The sequence below is a fragment of the Antrostomus carolinensis genome, unplaced genomic scaffold (assembly GCF_000700745.2).
Source record: "Antrostomus carolinensis isolate BGI_N321 unplaced genomic scaffold, ASM70074v2 scaffold11511, whole genome shotgun sequence".
NCBI lineage: Eukaryota > Metazoa > Chordata > Aves > Caprimulgiformes > Caprimulgidae > Antrostomus > Antrostomus carolinensis.
This window is the reverse complement of record NW_010294871.1, coordinates 9,347-30,850: the sequence shown is the minus strand read 5'-3', so window position 1 is coordinate 30,850 and position 21,504 is coordinate 9,347. Positions and strand designations below refer to the sequence as shown.

The 21,504-nt window shown below is 40.5% G+C and overlaps 1 protein-coding gene across 1 annotated transcript in view; it reads left to right on the top strand.

Moving 5' to 3' along the window:
- Positions 1–20,092, top strand: part of C6 (complement C6) — a 22,002-nt gene extending 1,910 nt beyond the window's left edge. Inside the window, exons 3-17 of the mRNA XM_010177787.1 lie at positions 1,464–1,608; positions 2,263–2,404; positions 3,242–3,380; positions 5,338–5,538; positions 8,373–8,613; positions 9,290–9,412; positions 10,111–10,277; positions 11,217–11,442; positions 12,630–12,801; positions 13,894–14,005; positions 14,467–14,599; positions 15,593–15,784; positions 16,319–16,409; positions 17,731–17,972; positions 19,911–20,092. Coding sequence (XP_010176089.1) covers positions 1,464–1,608; positions 2,263–2,404; positions 3,242–3,380; positions 5,338–5,538; positions 8,373–8,613; positions 9,290–9,412; positions 10,111–10,277; positions 11,217–11,442; positions 12,630–12,801; positions 13,894–14,005; positions 14,467–14,599; positions 15,593–15,784; positions 16,319–16,409; positions 17,731–17,972; positions 19,911–20,092 — 2,508 coding nt within the window. The remainder of the gene's footprint in view (positions 1–1,463; positions 1,609–2,262; positions 2,405–3,241; positions 3,381–5,337; positions 5,539–8,372; positions 8,614–9,289; positions 9,413–10,110; positions 10,278–11,216; positions 11,443–12,629; positions 12,802–13,893; positions 14,006–14,466; positions 14,600–15,592; positions 15,785–16,318; positions 16,410–17,730; positions 17,973–19,910) is intronic.
- Positions 20,093–21,504: the final 1,412 nt, after the last annotated feature.

Here is a 21,504-nt window from a genome sequence, read left to right as displayed (position 1 = left end):
TGCTGACCTTCAGAAATCCATGCCTGAAAAGCAGTCTTAAAAAACCTGTCAAATATCATGAATATATCTGACATATATACAGACATCACTTCCTGATGCCCATGCAAGATGAGGAAGTCATGAAGTAACTGTTCTAGGTGTGAAATGTGAACCACCTTGTGGGGTTCCCATCCTGCAACAGCGGTAGAGAATATGAGAGCAAAGCAGGGAAAATCAGTGAAAGAATAGGAGACAGCAAACTAGATGCAAGAGCTGAAAGGGAGCATTGCTCTCAATTTTATTTTATTTTTTTTTAATCAGCATCCTCTTAACTGGGAGAGTTTTTTAACTACGTATCCATATACAGAAGTATTGTTCATTTTTATTAACTTTAAATATGGATGCAACATATTTTCTGCTTCAAGTAAAAAAGGTACTATTGTGGGCTGTGATCCATTTCTCCCTCCAAGCTATAAAGATCACTGCTTGTGACCTTTATAAAGATAAACAACCACCAGAATGAAGGAGGTGACTTCCAAGGTAAACGTGAAGACTAATGTAAAGCAAGCTCCCAGAGAGGGGGAGGTAGGAAGAGGTGGAAGCTCGTACAGGTAATATGGTGAGTGTTATGGATCCCAAATGGGGCACAAGGAAGGCTTACCTTGAGCTCAAAAGCTTTCAGACAGCCTGGTGTTCCTTCTTGCACTCTCCTTTCATAGTCACTCAGTTACTGATTTTTACTAGATATCTTCCTGACTCCACAGGGAGGCAAGGAACTGTGCTTTTCCCATGGGGAAAAATTCGTAGAGGAGGAAAGGTTCAGTCAGAAACAGACAGGTCTCACCAGCAGTCCATTGATATGCAGTGAGAAACATATCTGAAGTGATTTGTCTAGCAGCCTTCTGCTTTGATATTCTGCATGAATTCTTCCACTGACTTACGGAAAGAAAACCCAGTGAGCCCTAGATTTTGCTCTCAGATCTTTAGCAACAAAAACTTCCAGGAAAACCTTCTTTGTCCTCCCCAGTCATCCAGTGCTCCTCAGAGAGGAGTCCCCATGTGTAAGAGCCAAGCCAGCCAGTTTGGGTATGCGGATACATGCCATTGTCTCAGTATTTCTATTTTCAAGTAAAGGAAAAGTCTCCATAAGCCTGTTCACACATAATTTTTTACTGTACCTTTAACACTGAAGATACAGGGACTGAACCTTTGATTCCTCCAGTGATGTAGCCCGGGTTGTCAATTGTTTAATCATGTATGCTCTGTCAGGGCTATTGAGACTCTTGGATTTCAGTTCCCTACCTGCCTTACCTGGGATGATGGCACAGTAGAATGGAAGGACAAAAATAACTGATTATTTCCTTCAGGGCCCTGATTTTGTAAAGCTTCTGCAGCACTGAGGCATTTGGCTCTGCCTGGGGAGGTACTTATCTACAAAACCAGTTCACCTAAACAGCTCTGGTTTTATTTCTCCTGTCTTTCAGTTTCGTGTCCGGACACTCCTGCGACCATCACAGTTTGGGGGTCAGGCCTGTACCGAGCCGATGGTGGATTCCCGCCCATGCTTCCCAACTAAGCTCTGCAACATAGTGGAAGTTGATTGCAAAAATAAATTTCAGTGTGAAAGTGGTAATGATAATCTTAATTGCATAACTTCTGCGTTATTAGTTAGTCAAAAGATTAGACACTGAGGAAAAAATATCCAGATTATCCATATCTTGTGTATTCCATGAACAAATTCCAGGGAAAAAAGAACAGGGAGAAAAGTCTACTTCAGGATTTTGTAAGTATTAGTAGCAGTATATATTTGCAGTTTCTTCTGTAACTAAAAGAAATTCGAGTGCAATCTCTAGCCTGGGATGTCAGTGTGACTATGATAGCTAGACAGTAACACTCTTCCAGTAGTATTTCTTTACACAAATTTTTCCTGTACAAACATATCCATAGATTTTGTCTGAACAAAAACTCACATTACTTAAATTTATGGATATTTCTTGTTTGTTTCAATTTAAGTATACCTTATTAGCCTCAAAATAACTTTATCCACATATCCTTTTACTAAACCTTACATTAAACCTTTGCAGCTTCAAAGCAAGGCAAAACTGGCAGAACTGAAGCAACAACTGTTTCTTGTTGGAATAATCTAGGCATTATACTGCCTCGTGGTGAATTCCTACAACAAGTTCACAACTTCACTACGGAAAAATAGACTGCCCTTTTCTGCATTCAGACGTGATGAATCTTTGCATAAAGTTTCTTGCAGCTGCTGTTTCTCTGGTGTAGGTCGCTGTATTGCAAAAAAATGGGAATGTAATGGAGAAAATGACTGTGGGGACAACTCTGATGAAAGAAATTGTGGAAGGAAAAAGACCGTGTGTAACAGAAAGTATGAGAGTATCCCAGGTGTGCAGTTAATAGGCAGTGGGTAAGCCAACTTTGCTTGTTTTTCATATTCTTGAGATTGTTATCTCATTACTTTACATAAACAATATAATTCCCTATTAGCGTGTGAGAGTATCCCATTAAAACACATAATCTCTCAAAATTAAGAAGAAATTATAAAAATGCAAACAAACCATCAGGCTAGGACTTGTCCACTGCATCTAGTGGTCCTGCTCTGTACTGCTGGTGCACTAGATAAAGAGCTGTCAAGGAGCACTGCTGTCTAAGTGACCCTTCCTGCCTCACATCAACCAGAGCATCATGTACTGGCAACTTGCAGCTCAGTTATACCAAATGCTTCTGAAATTTTGAGGATGTTCCTCTATAGATGTTTGTCTATGATATGTCTCTGTGAAATTCACATTATACCAACCATCACCTCTTCCAGGCTACTAATTTAAGCAGTATAAAACCTAAACATGGGATGATTGTCCCAGGTAGTCTTGCATTTTTTAACTGGATTTTGAATGCAGTACGCTGTTAACATCAACTTGTGGTACAAATGGAGATCTGCTTGTTCATTTTTCTAGGCCATTTTTAGGTGTTTCTCTGTTTAAGAGAGACTGTCTCATGCTGACTTTGGGATTATCTAGAGGGTTAGGCACTGCTGGAAAGGGGGAAACAGGATTGCCACTACCACATTTTTGAGGTGAATTCAGTGTGAATGAGAAGCTCTTGTAGAGGAACTTCTTTCAAAGTAGTAATACAACCTAGAGGCTGATACTGTTTCATTCAAACCTACAAATCTTCATACCATTTAATGTTTCAAGCCGATATGTCTTTCTGGGATTGTTTAATCTCTGGGAATAATTTTTTGCAGATTTCACATTCTGGCAGGAGAGAGCCGAGGGGAAGTCCTTGGCAACTCATTCAATGGAGGACAATGCAAAACAGTGAAGCACAATGACACTAGGAAATCCTATCGTGTTCCCATGAACCTGGAGGCTGTCAGCTTTCAGGTATTCTCAAGCAGCAACTCTTAGCCGAAAATCCATTGCCATAATCACAATCCAAATTATGTGCTCCAGCTTTAGACAGTAATATGTGTTTTAGGACAAGATTTCTCAACCTGGTGAGGCCTGAACATGCTTCAGGGGATGTGTGGAAATGAGATAAATTGAGCGGTTGGGTGGCTCTGCTCATACCTTTCAGATCTATGTTTACTACTTCATCATATACCATAAACATGATTTATTTGGGCTTCTCTCCTGCTTCCTCATGGCTGTGGCCATGCCTTTGTTCTGACTTGGTATCAAGGGCATTTCTCTAACCCAGACATAAACTGGTCAGGGGCTCGTTCAAGTCCAAAGCTCATTTCAGCATCACTCCTGTAGCCTTGCAGTACCAACAGTTGTCCTAATTCCGGCTTCCTTCTAGTCACCGGCAGCCTTGGGACATAGTTCCTCCCTGAGGCATTTCAGCCTCTCATCCCTGCCTGTTTCCTGCCCAGTCCCTCTGAAGAGCAGCAAGGAGAGGAGGCAGACACTGAGTCTGGGAAGCAGGAGAAAAAGACATACACAGTCTGGGGAGGAGTCTTGCAGGATAGGCCAAGGACAAATGAACCTGGCTTGTATCCTATAAAAAATCTGGGAATCACTAATTTTTTTAGATCTGATGTTTTAGACTTTTAGACACTGATATTTAGAAAATACTTTGAATCCATAGTTAGGGCACAGCATCTGGCTGTGCACATGTTGGCAGGCCCTGTCTGAAGCCAACAGATATTGTGTTGGGAAGGAAGGAACGCAAGACATGAACAAAGCTCAATTAATGGATGAAATGTGAACTATTGATTCTTGCCATGAGTGCTGTGAGTTTTTAGTATTACTAAACAAAGGGCAGCCTAATAAGTTCCACAGAAACTGCAATTGGTTGGCCATGACATGTAGGATTTTTCAATAATAATGGAAAATTACCGTGTGCAGAAAAATTCAGTGGGGGAAAACAAGCCTTGGTTTACCCAGGTCTCTTTAAAGCTGCGTGGTTTAATAAATTACTGATGTCCATTTGCAGAACTCTTAAGGGTTTGTGAATCTCACCTTTGAGAGCGCATCTATATATGTTAACATTTAGAGCAGCCTTTGATATAGAAGGGCCACTGCATCAGGCTTTCCTCTTGGAACTCCAATATGTTTTCATGTAAAATCACGTGACTTCTTGGAGAATTGAAGTGGATTGGGGGAATCTCCCAAGGTCCTTAGCAGCCCTATTAATTAAGTCTAGAAGAGGGAAAAAAAAGAATCTTTCAAACACCGACAGGGATTTGCCTATGTTTTGGGAAGTGAGTAATTTCTGAAATTATGCTAAAGTTTTCTTGGTGCTTTGCACAACAGTACCACTGAGGTTTACCAACTTGGTCTGGCAAGTTTTCTTCTGGTTCCTCTCTACCTATCTTTAGTCCATCATGCAATATGGGTGCTCACCCTGCAAATATACTCTAAGACTCTCCTCTGGAAACTGGTTCATTCCTATAGCAGGGATGAACCAGAAGAAAGGACAGAAAACGTGAAGGTCTTTGCCTTGTCCAATATAGAAGCCAAGGGACTGGAACTTAGTCATAGTGTGGGCATAGCATGAAGGTCTGAGAGCCTTTGAAAAGTGTGTTGAAACACTTGTTGAAAATTATTGTTAAGCTTTGGGGCACGGGCATGGGGTTTTTTAGAATAAAGTGTTACCTGTTTTTTTTTTCTTTGTATAAATGCCTATTGGCAAGTCTACTTCTTATCTTGCATTCATCTTGCCTATTAACCTTTCTCAGCCTCATCTTTTGTGTTAAGAACAGTTTCTTAGCTTACTGACATATCTTGAATAATCAGGTATGTCTCTTACCTTAAAAAGTGAAGAATTCATTGCTTCGTAAGTTTCTGTTTTGGATTAGTATTTGGGCAAATGCATTTTCCTTTACTGAATCTCCAGCTCATAGATGAAGAGGATGATGTAACATCAGATTTCTACAATGATTTAACTCCCCTGAGTGATAGCACTCATGGAAGCAGTTCATCCACTCATGGTGGTCGAGGATCTTCTGGTGTCCCATTTTTATTCTCAAGAAAGACGCGGGTAAAAGTCACATCATCTTCCTCCTTCAAGAAAGCCATTGAAGCCTCTTATGAAAAGGTAATTGAATGTTGCCTCCAATCTCTTCCTTTTGTTCGATTTCTGTCTGCTCATTTCAGAACTAAGATACCAAAAGCTACTTTCCTTATCAAGGCATTGGTGTTACATTAAAAAAAAAAACAAAAAAAACCCCCAAAAACCAAACAAAAAAAAATCCAACAACAAGAACCAAAAAATCCCAGTAGAATTACACATTAAAAAGTTCCTCTTCTGATACTACAGTATGTTTCTGATTGTAACGTATCTTCTGTAATGCAGCACGCTTTTCTGTTTTTAGTCCAGAAATCATAGGCTTATTTCACTCTAAAAAACATGGGTTTGATATAGATTTGAGATTATCAGGACAGGTAAACCACTCCTTTCTCTGTCCTAGATATAGATTAAGAATGCAGAATGCCATGTAGTAACAGTAGCAGACAACTCTAAAAAGAAATGAAGAGCACTCAGGAATGTTTTACATATGCATCTACTGGGAATTAATCTACATTAATTTTGATTTGGTAACTAAATTACATACCGGAGTGTCATAGCTGCCAAAAGGCACGTGGTCATGAAGATAATAAAAATAACACATCCACAGTTTCTGAGAACAGAAAACCTTTTTCCCACAAAATTCTATACCTTTAATGTAGATGAATACTATGGGATATAAAGTTATGTACTTCTATAATTTAATGGCAATAAAGGATGTGCTAATGTTTGCACTTCTGCATGGAAGGGGCCATAGGACTGACTGAAACCAAGGCCTGTTGAAACCCAGGAGTTCTATACAATTAGAGTGAGTCTTTTAGAAAAATATCAGTCTTAAGATTTCCTATCATGGAATTTACTGCAGGCTTTGCTAACTTGTTCTAATGGTTAAGTAACTTAACTGCTTAAATAGTCCACCATTTCTAGTTTGAATTAAACTACATTGAAGTTCCACCTATGGGAAATCAGTTGCCTTTTATTCCCATGTAGATACCTGTATACAAATCAAGCTGTTCTTTTGTACAACTGCTAAGTAAATTTTGTCGGAATCGTGGCTTCTTATTGGCTTAAGCCCAGACCAAAGCTACTTATGTAAATGTTAATTTAAATGAAACTTTCATCAGGGAAGTTTTTTGGACATACATTGGTTTTCAATGTTGTTGCCAGGAAATCACAGAAATCTTTCTGAAATAGGCAATAACTTTGTCTGCTGATGGCTAAAGATGGCACAGGTTAACATCTCTTCTTAGTGGATCCATAGCAGTAGTTTTAACTTGGGTCTTCCTCACATTCTCTACTGTATCGTACAGGAAACCTCTGTTTTTATCTCTATCTATCTGTATAAATTCTATTTATGTGTATTTTAACATATATGTATACTTACGGAGGTTTGAGAGACCTATACATGAATTTGCAATACTTTCTTAAATAGTGAAAATAGATGTCTATGTAGATCACTTAAAAGGAGGGGGAACTTACCTGGGCTTTGGGAGGACAGGTTCAGACATATATGTTAAACTGTGTGCAGAAGGGTTTCACGTTAACATCCCAGGGTCTCTAGAGGGCCCTAGCTACTTGAAAGGTCATTCATTTTTCCATATTGGCATGTACGAAATACGAAAACTTGACATTTTTCAAGTTTACTTTTGTTTACCAGAAAATTTTTAGCTAAGCTAACAGGTCCTCTAGTATGTCATCTTGGTTTCTTCCAAGTGCAAGGTCCTGCACCACGGTCGGGGTAACACCTGGTGTTAATAAAGGGGGGGGATGAAGGAATTTAGAGCAGCCCTGCAAAGAAGGACGTGGGGGTACTAGGGGATGAAAAACTGGGCATGAACTGGCAATGTGCGCTTGTAGCCCAGAAGGCCAAACGTATCCTCAGCTGCATCAAAATAAGCATGTCCAGAAGGTCAAGGGAAGTGATTCTACCCCCTGTATTCTGGTACGGTGAGACCCAACCTGGACTACCGTCTCCAGTTCTGGAGTCCTCAGTATGGGAAAGACATGAACCTGTTGGAATGGGTCCAGAGGAGGGCCACAGAAATGATCAGAGGGATGGAATACTAGTTTAATGAAGAAAGGCTGAGAGAGTTGGGGCTGTTCAGCCTGGAAAAGAGAAGACTCCGGGGAGACCTTATGGCAGCCTTTCAATATTAAAGGGGGTCTATAATAAACATGGGGACAGACTTCTGCATAAGGCCTATTACCTGACAAGGGAAAATGGTTTTAAACTAAAACAGGGTAGATTTAGACTAGATAGAAGGAAGAAATTTTTTACAATGAGGGTGGTGAAACACTGGACCAGGTTGTTCAGAGAGGTGGCAGAAGCCCCATCCCTGGAAACATTCAAGGTCAGGTTGGACAGGGCTCTGAGCAACCTGGTCTAGTGGAAGATGTCCCTGCTTACTGCCAGGGGGTTGGGCTAGATGACCTTTACAGGTCCCTTCCAAACAAAACTGTTCTATGATTCTATGATTTCTGATCCCTTAATCATAGAACCATAGCATAGTTAGGGTTGCAAGGGACCTTTAAAGGTCATCTAGTCCAAACCCCCTGCAATCAGCAGGGACATCTTCAGTTAGGTCAGGTTGCTCCTTTTACTTTCTGTTTGATAGGTACTCAGGGAGTCTTAATTTTTGTTGGAATGCTACATGCTTCCACAATGCAAAGGAATAATAAGCATTGTACTCAAGAACATCACAGGGCTCTTGGAAACTCCAAGGCTAGTTTGTTCACGGTTAAAGCAACATGATATATAGGATTAAGTAGTTCCTGCAATGTATCTCAGGATATACTCTTGGCTACTCTACTTTCTGCAATTAATTATCTATAAAGGTGCTAAGATTCCTTTTTCTTATTTCTAGAATTCCAACTTTATTAGAGTCCATAAAGTAATTTCTGTTGCAAACTTCACAATGAAACAGTCAGACCTGCAGCTCTCAGAAGTTTTTCTAAAAGCACTTAACCACCTGCCCCTGGAGTATAACTACGCTTTATACAGCAGAATATTTGATGACTTTGGCACTCATTACTATACTTCTGGGAAGATGGGTGGTTCCTATGACATTCTTTACCAGTACAGCTCCAAGGAATTGAAGAACTCAGGTATGTAATCTTTAACAAGAAAATTTCATTATTTGTTTACTAGCTTTTCTTGTAGTTGTCTTTAGGTCTTACACCACATAGTAAGTTCTCCAACAGCAAAAAATCCTTTAGACTTGCATAGACCCAGGAATTACTCAAACTGCCTAAATGTAGAGCAAGACGAAATTTTTGCTCTACATTGTCTTAATTTGAAAAATTTAATAAGTTCCTTACTTGGTAAATGTCATTGTGTTCAGGGAAACCTCTTAAGACCTTCAGATGATGACCAGCTGCAACAGGAAAGGGTGTTCCAGCATACTTCAGTGTGGGGCTGAGGTCTGAGAGGTATAAGTGGTACTTTTTGGGATACAAACATTAAAGTTGCTGCTATTGATTAAAAATATTCCCATGAATGCCAGACTGTCAAAATTAAAAGGCAATACCACGGAAGTGGAAATCTAAGGTTAAAAGCTGTGATCCTTAATGCCACTGCTGTAACTTGCATGGGTATGGAAAGGTACCTAAGGGGATGATAAGCATGACTCAGTACAACACTGTACCTGGAGAAGCAGGTGCCTGCCGTAGTGAAGTGTCCAGTGATAGGTGAGGAGCAGAGAGACCTGTGATGTCCCACCTTGATGTGGGAGCCTGGTAGCATGGTTATGGTGATGAAGCTGCTGCTCTGTGGTATTTCTAGGCCTGACAGTGGATGAATTGATGGAGTGTGTCCGAACAGAAACAACAAGGCGTGTGTTCTTCCGGAAGAAAAAGAAAGTCAGTACCAGATGCACCACAAACAGGCTGACTGTGAAACATGAAGGTGACCATGATGAAAACAGGGCCCATGTCTTGTTACTTACCCTGAGAGATACCATTGCACTCAGCTAGGTGCATCAGGTGACCTCCCATCTTTGTTGAACTACAAATGCTCTTCCACCAGTGTTAGAGGAGCCAGTGTTTCACTGTTTGTCTCTGAAGCAAGCACTGGAAACATCATCTTACTTGCAAAAGAAATTATGGTGTAGGAGAGCTCTTCATCTGCTCTGGATCTCCATCACTGGGGATCTAGAGGCACTGGCTCTTCCAGTCCGTCATGGATCTGACAAATATTGCCTGTGGCCCTGGGTCCAGGGCCTGGCATGCGGAACTGGGAAATGGTCACAACGGGAAATGTGTGATCATGACTGAAACCCTGGTCTTCTTTGAGGGTTACTCATGGCTCACTGAGGGAGTTGGGCAGTTGTGAGTTGTGTAGTTCTGAATATCTCCATGGCTGATATGGAGATCTCAGACATGGCATCTCAGACACTTTCATTTGGAAGACTGTGACAGGCTGTTGTCATAGTGGGGATTGTTTTTCTGAGCTTCGACTTCATTCTTCCAAGGGCAGCTTCAGAAAATTGATCTTAGTGTATATTTTTTTATATCCTCTTAACACTTTCTCTTAGAACTCTGTTGTTATATCTGCTGTCTTTGGTGGCCTTTATCTGATGGGACTGTGATGAAATCCCCTTTCAGGTTCCATTTTGGAGTCAGCTGAACGGTCACTCTCCCTCATAAAAGGTGGCAGGTCAGAGTATGCTGCAGCTCTGGCCTGGGAGAAAAAGGGGGCTTTCCCAGGACACACAGTCTTCACCAACTGGCTGGAATCAACAAAGGATAATCCTGTGGTGATTGACTTTGAGGTAAGAGAAGAACAAGAAAAATACTGAGATAATAAAGCTCTTACCAGTTAGCAGCTCTTCAGAGAGCTCTGCAGGTGTTTTGCCTCTTAAATTGGGATGGTGCCATGTGTGATATGACTGCACGTACATATGGGCATAGCATAAACATACAAAATATTTATTAGAACTATTTCTTGTTCATGTTGGTTTATAAGCTACACAGGTTTGCATCGCTCATGGACAGTGAGAGTAAAAGGGAGAAATATGAATGAGTTACTCCAGCACCAGCAGGCGGGGCAGGGGTTAGTTACTGTGCAAGAAAGAAGTGCATGATGCCAGGAACATTTTTTTTCCTTATAAAGACCACAAGGGAAAGACCCCCTTGTCAGGTCTACATTCCAAGCTCTGGTACGCAGCTAAACTGAAATGAAACAGCAGTCCTCTGGTGTCCCCATCCTGCTCATTTAACGTGGTGTGCCAGCGCTGTTGGAAGTGCACTGAGATGCCCAGCTCCCAGCTGGCTCAGCAGCCACTCAGCAGTAGTGGCAAAGCACTTGAGGCAAACAGCAAAACCTGCTGGAATGCAGCATGCAGTGATCTTTCTCCCACTGCAGCTGCTGAGCTCCTGAAGGCAGTGTAGGGATGTCTCACATACCAGAGACCAAGTGTAAGCAAACCCCATGTCGTCTATGGTGTCTTGAATTTTTAGACATGCTATTCCACTTGGTTGGTTTTCCACTGCTCAGAGCCCTAAATTGGAAAAATAAAAGCAATATAAACAGGCTAATATAGATGTACAGCGCTGTTGTATTCCTTTAAAGCATCCATAACTTTCGACACGTCTGACTCCTGCGTGATATAGCTTCATATGTAGGCTTTAGTGCATTTGAAATCCTGCAGCTACCCCCAGCAGGACCGTGCTGTGTCTAAGTACCTGCTAACTGAAGGGCTGTCTGCCAGGTGTCGCCCATCACGGATTTGGTGACCAACATGCCATGTGCCGTGACCAAACGTCGCAACCTGAGGAGAGCCCTGAGAGAATACATGGGCAGGTTTGACCCTTGCCAGTGTGAACCGTGCCCCAACAATGGCAGGCCTGTGCTTTCTGGGACGGAGTGCCTCTGCCTGTGCCAGGCTGGCACCTATGGCCAAAACTGTGAGACACAAGCTCCAGGTTACAAATCAGGTATTCGGCGTGATACTGTCATATGGTCCTTCTGGTATCTATTTTTCAGAAATGAATCTGACATAACTTTCTCTTACTAGATCTGTAGCACTTCTTACTATGGGGTGATGGTCAGAAAGTATAAGAATCAAGGTAGGATTAAAAATAAAAAATCAAACTGAATAGGCATGGCTCAAAAGACATGGTAAAAGAAACCTTAGGTACATAATTAAGATAACAGGAAATGAACTGTTCAGCAGTAAGGATAAAGTTGAGATCAAATATCATTGATGTAAAAATTAATAAACACATTCTTTAGTTTTCCCTATAGCCTATTATGCTTAAGACTAAATGGCTGATGGAGATAAAAAATGTTGATGACAATGTGGAAGGAAAACTCAGTTGTCTTAAGGAGAGGGAACATAAACATCATTCTGAAGAATTTAAAGAATGATTTCATGCAAACAATTTTTTGAATGGAATTAACATACCAATAGGAAACAGAAGAGACTTACAGTAGTATATTTATTATTACATATATTCATATTCTAGGACAAAAGGGGGGACAGAATAAAAAGCCACCGAGGCACCTACAGGCCTCATTATCTAACCCCGACAAAGAAAAATTTTGAAAGAAATAAACAATTGAAGATATGTAGATAGAGACGGATGTAGAAGCTGTATTGCACACAGAAAATAAAGGATGTCTAAATAAAAAAATTTATATGTGCTTCATGGTGGCACAGACGAAATACCCCAAGGGTTATTGAAAGACAATGGTGTTTTAATTTAGCTTGCATGGGGTGTAGATTTGGGGTTTAGATGTGGTTTTAGAGCTGAGATTTTTTTAATAACTCATTAAATACTGAGCTATCTATAAAGGTTGTCAGCACCATGAAAACTCAAACATCTCTGTGTGTAACAGAAGTAGAAAATAAGCTGTTTCTGGATTTGAATGTTACTTGGAATGTAACCTATAAAGAAAGATGTATTTTAGGTTTTCACAAAGAAGCTGGAATTTTCCCGACCATCTCTTTGGAAAACTTCACACTCCAGAGAAAATCTACTCCCTTAACAGTAACAATTTTAAATCCTCTAAAAATGGCTATTGTGAATTCACCACCATCCCTCTCACATTTGGCCTTAAGAGAAATACTATGTATGGTACAGATCTACCAAAAGATTGGGATTTCTTTTACTTCTCGTAGTCACTGTAGATGGTCGCTGGAGTTGCTGGTCTGAATGGAGTTTGTGTGATGCTTCCTTCACAACAAGAAGAACCCGGGAGTGTAATAACCCTTCCCCAATGAATGGTGGGAAGCCCTGCGAAGGTGAACGGGAAGAAGAGGAGGACTGTTATGTCTCTGTGTTCACCGACAGGTAAGAAGATGGTAGATCAAAAGATCTACATAGTCATGGGGCAGAGTTAAGGAGCCCTCCAGAATGGCTTTGTGACTACCAAGGAAAAATAGCAGACAACTCTCCTGTCTGAACTTCTATGGTGGGGCTGAGAGAAGGAAATGTCTGAAAATCTTCACAATTGACTTTGTTCAAATTCAGATTTCATTGTTTATTCCTAGAAAATGGCTGATAAATTACATACTCAAATATGCCTGTAGATCTCTTCTGCTTTGCATGGCTTCATTTCCAAAGCCATGAAGAACCCATTTGCTTCCATTCATGGGAGTTCACAGTTTCAATTTTTTTAATAACACTTCCTCTTCTGTTAGAGGTTTAGGTCTGAACTGAATCTCAGAGAGAATTCCACTTAAACTACCAGGCTTTTCATATTCCCACTTTGAGTACGTATGATGTACCAGTTTTGCATGGTTTCAACTTAAAATTATAACTCCAATCTCAAACTGGGTCAGTTTCTTGCATCTTTAAGAGCAAGGCTTTGTACAGATTTAGTTTTTCTACTGGAGCCAAGACCTGAAGCAGGATTTTCATTGTCCTTGCTCTAATGACTACAGAGGAGATAATGGATTGAATAGAAGAGAATTAAAAGCAAAGGGCTCAACAGTTACTCATCTCAGTTAGACACCACAGACTGCACAGCTCCATCCTCACAGAGATCAGCCTCCTTTAACCATTACCTGATGGCAACAGGCAGGTTTTGACTACGGTATCTTAAACCCAACCAAATCACATCAACTCCTTAAAAACTTCCTCTATATACCGTTCTTTGCCTCTTTTTCTCACTCTACAAAAATATTCCATGAATTATGTTGATATAAATTGTAGCCATGTATCTATCACTTTTTTAGTGCTCTCACAATCTCCCTCCTATCAACACCTGCAACTTTTGATGGCCACAATCTTTTATTTAACAGAACTAATTTTTTTCACCATATGGAGTGGGATCAGACACTCTTGCAGCATCCCTGTCCAAAGCTCCTGACATTCTGCCATCGTTATTTGGTAACACCAATGCTTTAGATACATCTTTCCCAGCAAATTTTTACTTTTCAGAGGTGTTCCTTGTATAAATGATGATGAAGCCAGGAGAGAAGAAGACATCTTGATTGATGAACCTGAGTCTGGATGCTCCAGGCCAGACCCACCACAAAACGGCTTTATCAGGGTGAGCGTGAATAATGCATGATACAGAAGGAAAGCATAGTAGTTGCAGAGCTGGGAAATTTTACAGCGTCTTTGCTACATGTGCCTGATACCCAAGCCACTTATTGTGCTAGTGAGCACGTTGCTGTGTGTGTGGCATGCTGTGGGACTCTAGTCCACTAAAGTCCACCAGCAACTAAAGCAAAAGTCAAGGTAAAAGCCATTTCAAGTGGTGGTCATTAAATCCTTGTTTTGTAACCATGACATTAGTTAGTACAACTGGACACAAATATCATATAGGTGAGTGGATGACTCATATTTCAGAGTAGGAAAGCATGCATTTGTTATATCATATTATCAGGATTTAATCATGCTTTCTTTTAACAATGTCCAGTCTCATTAGCAGGTATTTTTGAGGGATTTTTGTTTGTTTGTTTTTTGGGGGGTTTTTTGTTTATTTGTTTGGTTTTGGGGTTTTTTTAGAATGAAAAGAACCAGTATGCTGTGGGAGAAGAAGCTGAAATTGCTTGTGTGAGTGGTCATGTCCTTAGTGGCTACCAGTTCCTTCGGTGTCTGCCAGATCAAACCTGGATGCAGCAAGCCGTGGAATGTAAACGTAAGAAGGAGAAAACTAAGTTAGCCCAGCAACAAGACAGAAGTGGAAAAAACCCACTCAAAATAGATTTTTATATGGCTTTTAACAAAAGAATCTGTAATGGTATCTGAAAAGATAACATTTTAAGAAGGCATTTCATGTAGAAATGGCAAAAACCATAATTCCTCTTTCAATTCAGAAGTGTTACTAATATGCACATTGTAAAGATATTGTAATATTCAATGCTTTAGAAAACCCTCAGATGGATGCTGTGAGGTTCTTCTTTTGTCTAGTTTTAAATATCTTTAACAGAAGGACTAATCTTTTGTTTGAAGACGTATGTAGACATCTTTAAGTTGATGACAGTTACGCTAAAGAAAAAGTCCTTAGAAGAATTTGTCTACCACTTTTTGTATTAAATGGATTATATGTCTCTAACTACCACCACCCGACTCGAGGCTGCCTTGAAAATACCCTCAATAAATCAATGCCTTGAAGTATTTATAGTCCAATTAAAAATTAAGGATCAGAACTGACTTGGGTTTGCTAACAGAAGAGATTCCAGTAATTTTCTAGACTCAGTGTGATTTCATTGACTTAGTGTTCATTTTATCAAAAAAAATTACCTGAACATACTTATGAGCTTTCTATTTCCATTCATTTTCATTATTTTGTTAATAGCTCGTTTACAAAAGAAAAATTAAAATATGCTGTTAATGCCATTATTATTTTACAACTGTAAAATTAAATTACTTATACTAGCATACATTAGAAACACATTGTAATTATTTAGTTATTGATTGAAAAACATTTTTAAAGACTATGACAGTGCACTGAAAATTTCAGACTTACTTATGTCAAATATTTATGATTTTTGAATGTCAAATGCCAGTCAAATATTCAGTGTTGTTGAGTGTTTATATATGGGTCTTCAGATGAAGCATTATGACTTGCTCTAAATATCTGCACACCATAAAACCAACAAGTATTATACTTTTTTCTTGTTTGTTACAGCCTCGGTATGCCCCAGGCCACCAACTTCTCTCAGTGTCATGATTTCCCCATTTAAGCAACAATACAACATTGGTGAAACCATAAAGCTGAGCTGCCAAGCTGGGTTTATAGTCACTGGTAAAACACAGTATACCTGTGGGAAAGACCTGTCCTGGATACCTCCTATTTTGAGATCTATTACATGTGAAAAAGGTTAGTATGCCTGCAGATACTTTAGTGTTTCTGTACTGCTGGTATTAACAGCACAGTTTATTTTAGCTAGCTAGAATTAGGAGACAGATGACTGGTTTTAACACATATAGCAGCTGTTCATTAATTTTGGTTTGACTTTGTCCCTTCCACAGTGTCATATAATTTCAACCCCAAAACTTCTGCATTATGTTCAGAATTTTTGGGTGCAATGTACTGTCCATTTTAGTTACAAAATTGAGATACTGAAACCGTTCTCTTAAAAACAAAACAAAACAAACCCTAGCTGTATTAACAAGGCTTTATGAGAATAAAGTAGGAGAATGCATTCTACTGAAGCTTCAGCTTCTCATCTTGTACAGGATTTTCCAGTGATTTTTTAATGATGTGTACTTGTGAAATCCAAATCACAGCATCTTTTCAAGAGAGAAATATGTGATAAACAGAAATAAACCCATTTTAGTTTTTACAATAGGAGTCTAAGATACTTTTTTCACTTTGTTACTAATTGCAATAACTCTCACTCTTTCGTTTCAGATATGCAAACTAAAATTAGAGGTGTTTGCAATCCAGGACAAAAGCAGGTTGGATCTCAGTGTGTTTGCATGTCTCCAGAAGAAGATTGTGGGTAAGTTAAGTACTTTCATCAGAAAAAGAAAAGTTGAAGTTTCTCAACTGATAGACTAAAAGTCCGTTGTGACAGAAAACAGGAAGAGCAACAAGACAACAGCATTTCAGGTCTACTCTCTGTTCAGATATTAGCCAGCTATGCCTCTACATCCAAATTGCAGTTCCATTTATAGACTATGAAATAAATTAACAATTACATTAACCAAATGGTACATCAGGGTGCATCTTCTAATTTACGTTACCGTCTGCTGCTAGAGATCCAAACTCTTCCCTTTCTTCTCTTTATTCCTCCATTTTCTACATTTTGACTGTCATCACCTTGCTATAATAGGTCACACTCCATGTGTTTGGGATTCACATTTTTCAGATTAACATGCTGCAAAATATACCATACTTTTCAGTTTTCAGAGGCTATGAAAATTAAGACTTGGATTTGCTGTCACTTTACACAATATGACCTGGACATACCATTGAGCCTTCAAGCTTATAGAGGGTTACCCTAGAAGCTTTTTAGTAAATGACTGACCAGGGTGGATGTGTGGTGTGGGGCTGGAGAGAGGAAAGATGAGCACAGATTGAATATGAGCTGGGCTATTGTAGGGCTGAAATCAATACCCATTCCACCACAGGGCTCCTATGTGACCTCAGGCAAGTCCATTGGGGTGGGATTCATCTCATTCATGTGATTACCCAAATCTTATCTCTCTCAGGAGTCCTCAGGTGGAAAGAGAGCTTCTTCAGAGGGTGATAGAAATTGTCAAAAGTATATAGGCCAAATCTTCTGAGGTTTGTTGACTAAAGCTATAAGCTTAACTCAGGAGGCTAAGCAAGGTGAGCTGTATTGCTCCCTGTCTTTGGGAAATGCTCCACAAAATGATGCTGCTTGGAAATGCCTGTAGTTGCTGAGAATGAATCCACTCAGGAACCAAGAGCAATATGAAAGAAACTACAAGCAGCATGGCTGGCTTTGCCTGCCACTGGTCCCAAACTACCTGTGCCTCAGGGGCAGGCTTGTACACACAGCTGCAGGGCTGCATTAACTCAGCACACCTTGTGGAAGTAACAGCACCTCCTGTTCTCTTGTGCAAGCACATAATCCTTCACCTGCCATCTGTGGGACACGATCAAAGCTTCCTCGTCTCACAGCTCTATGCTATATCAAGTCCAGGTCCTGCAGTAGCTTGGACAGCCTTAAGTCTTTAGACAGATATGCAACATGGCTATGGCTTTGCTGTGTTTCATCTCATGCTGGTGGATCATTTAGAAGCATTGACTTGTTCCAAAGCCTGCTAAAATATTTTTCTTTTTTCTTGGGGCAGCCACTACTCAGAAGACATCTGTGTGCTACATGCTGTTTCTGAACAGAATGTGACCAAGCCCAGCTGTCAGTATTCAGCTGAAATGTGCCTTGGAGAACAGTCATTTCATTTCTTGCACGTTGGCCCTTGCCACAGTGATTCCAGCCTTGACTGGGCTATTGAAAGGGCAAAGCTCTCTACAAATACTTTGAAGAAAGTTCCCTGTGGCTATGACACCTGCTATGACTGGGAGGAGTGTGCAGGTATGACTTCTGAATGGTGGGATTTATTCAGTCCTTTGGATCTAAAAATAAAATGTGTTGACTCCTTCATAGCTCCAAGAATGGGATTTACAGGCATTGTGGTCCATCTGAGCAATTTACAGTGAGAGGAGTGTGGAAGTCTGGTCAGTCCTGTGTCCTTAGATACGTACCTTACACTTACATGTATGTTGTTTCCCTTAGGCACAAGCAGTGTAGCGTTGCCACTTCCCATTAGTAAGGCACAAAAGGAACTTGGAGATCAAGGGAACTTTTTCAGGACAATTAACAATTAAATCTTTAATCACAAAAAGTAGTCAGCAATGTTATCATCCATTCCCTGTGATGCTACTATAACCACTAGTTTGTACTTCAGGAGTTAATTTGGGCCACATGCTCTATAGAGTGTAATTAAATTATGACACTAAATCATTATACTACTTTAAAAGCAAGACTGAGGCTATTAGGCTTAAGGAGACTTTAATGGCAAAATTTGCAAATACCCATACATGAAAACTGTGTTTATTAAGAGTTTTAATGAGCTAGCTAAGCTGGTAAAATCCCTAAGAGGATTACTTTATAAACACTGTTGTGCAACTTGGCTATTTACTGTGTAACTTGGTGATAAGAGCAGTAGGTTTTCCTGTAAATGTCTGAGGTGCTGGCTAGCTCTGTGAACATCAAGCTCTTGCCAGGAAGAGGCTGAGTGGCAGCCACACTCATTCCTTCACTTGCTTCTGAAGACAAATAAAATCCTTATCAGACCTTGCTTACTTATGATGAATAAAGCAGCAGCAGTGTGCAGCAATCCTAAAACCTCGTTTTTAAGATGCAAGACTTCTGCAGCACAGGATCTGAAGTAGGTGGCTGTAAAATTACTGCATGAGAAGCTATTCCTTGTGGGGCTGAAGCAGAGGCCATGACCAAGTGTACCCCTAGAGAGAAGTTGCATTGGAGCCTCTAGGCACCTTGGGCTCCTGAGAAGGTCCTTATAATTTAAAAATTGTCTTATTTATTCCAGAGCCCCTAAGAAGCTTAGATCTGCTCCCACTGTGGAAGTGGCTTAAAGCTGGATCCTATGCCAGCACCTCAGTGTTTTTCTCTCACAAGCCTACAGAGGAGCCCTATTCAGTGAGAGAAAATGAGAGGGGACAAAAATGTATTAAATGAAATAAGTTTTCATGGTGGTGCTCAAGAGGTTTGAATTGGACTTTCCTCCTCACCATCTCCACAAAAGTCCTCTTTCTCATGAATATGCACAAATGTTTAGGCAATGGAAATTTTGGTTTTCCTGAGAAAAAATTTCCTTGGTATGAACACAGGCAGAAGATACTGCAGTACCATGTGAAAGAAGATAAACAGTGGAAAACACACATTTTTCATACATTTTAAGAAAGGGAAGGCAGAAACTTAGTTTCCTGCCTAGGGAATTTCTGGGAAAGAATATAAAGAGCCAGAATCTGATTAGATCAGAAATGGGTAATGAAATAACCAGCAAGACTGAGCTTTACCACAGGCCAGAAGCAGGTAGCTTAGCATTAATAAAAGAAGTTTTAATGAAATAGGAGCTGACACAATACAGACCTTAAGACTCCATTTCTCAGCAACATTGTGTGCAAGGATAATCGGGAACAGAAAGTCAACTTAATATCTTTTTGTTTAGAAGAAAGGTCAAGGAAAGCCAGTGGATAAAAATAGTTAGATACTTCATTTCTGCTTCTGATGAAATGGGCCACTGCTGCAAAACCTGAAAGTTAAAGTTGGTTTTGTCTCTGTTCCTAATACCCTACCACCCAGTGTATGCACTATAGGTTTTTTGTAACTAAAGCATCACAAACCTCTAAGTGTTTCTCCCTGTTGGACTTTGAAATGTTGTCAAACTATAAAATATGTTTTTAATGATAACATTGGCAGCTAAAATTCCCACATGTTCATTCCCAGAGACACAGACCCAGTGCTCCTGCCTGATGCCTTACCAGTGCCCCAAAGAAGAGAGTCGCATTCACTGCATTCAGATGGAGTCTACAGGCAGAAGGAGGACAGTCAGTCATTGCATGCTGGCAGCCATGAAGTGTGTTGGCATCAGACTGGAGGTGCTGGAGCAAGGGAGCTGCCTAGCGTAACCCGTTAGCTCTCCTGGAAGCCACCATGATCATCTCACTCTGCAGAGGCTGAGCCACCCTGGGGAAAACTTGGCTGGTTATGAAAGGACATGTAGATGAAAAACCAAAGGATGAAAAAATAACTAGAGCTCACTTAACATTTTTGGGAGAAAGGTGGCAGTGGGCTTTTTTGGTCTGAAAATGATATGGGCTGTGGGATATAGGGACTTCTCTCACCGCTGGTAACTCTGGATATACAGAAGGAGGGGAGTGGACAGAAAGGGAGAAAGGGGAGCATTGTATCTAGTCTTCCCTGGTTCTGGACAAGACTTTTCCTTCCCTCAGCCATTTGTTGCTCTGTTCCTGCACTTGTGACTGCTGTGCACCCTAGTCCTCTCGCTGGCTGAGTAGCAGTTGTATCATCCAGGCAGACAGACTTCAGCATCATTGCACATTCCCTCTCACACCTAATGGGGTCATGAAGGAGGCTATCTGTCTGGGCACTTATGGTACAAATTCAGGGAGAAATACAAAACACTGAAAACCACAAATATGTGATGATTGAATGAAGTCTTCAACTATGAGATTTTAAATCAGAGGAACTGAAGGAAGGAGATAGTTGCTTTCTGGGTTGGTGGGCTGGTTTTGAGCCTTAAACACTGTAGAGGAATTTCTATGGTGAATTCTTCCCCGGGGTGAATTAAATATATTTTTTTAAAAATATAAAAGAAAAAAAAATGAACAATGCATTGGGCAAAGTCCCTACCACAATACCACACAGTTCTACATGGACTCTGCAAAAGTGTATCCCAGCAGATTCTTTAAATACACTTGCACCAGCACCAATCCTGAGAGCAGTTGTATGGGGCACCTCAGCCGTGCTGTGGGTCCATCCCCCAGCCCAGCTCTGCTGCCCAGAGCATGGGCACCTGAGTGCTCCTGTTCCAGGATGGCTACAAGACAATGCTGAGGTTGTTTCTTATCTGTCACCAATGGAAACTTCACTCCCTTGCAAGGAGTTGTCTTTCTCTGGCATTTCTACTTCTAGCCAGTTTAACCTCTTGGTTGAGCCTTCTTGCCTTCTGTGCCAGGTCATTCCTTGGTCACAGATGACCGCTGCTGAGCAGTAACAATTAGAATTTCCCCTTCAACACTCAGAATTTTACAAAACCAAGGATTAGAAATCTGCCTTCCAAGAAGGAGAAAGCTGAAAGTCACTCTCTTCATGAACACTCATCAGAATAATGAAAATCATGGGGAAAATAAAAGCATGAGAAGTGTCTATTGATGAATAACCTGCCCTATGTATAAGTGTCACACCTCACCAGGGGCAAGGCAGAGTCACCTGGGAGCTGGGAGTAGGCTGGGTGTGAAATGGGCATTTTTCCACCAAGGAGGTATCAGACCCCTACATTTGGGATGCTGCCAAGCTC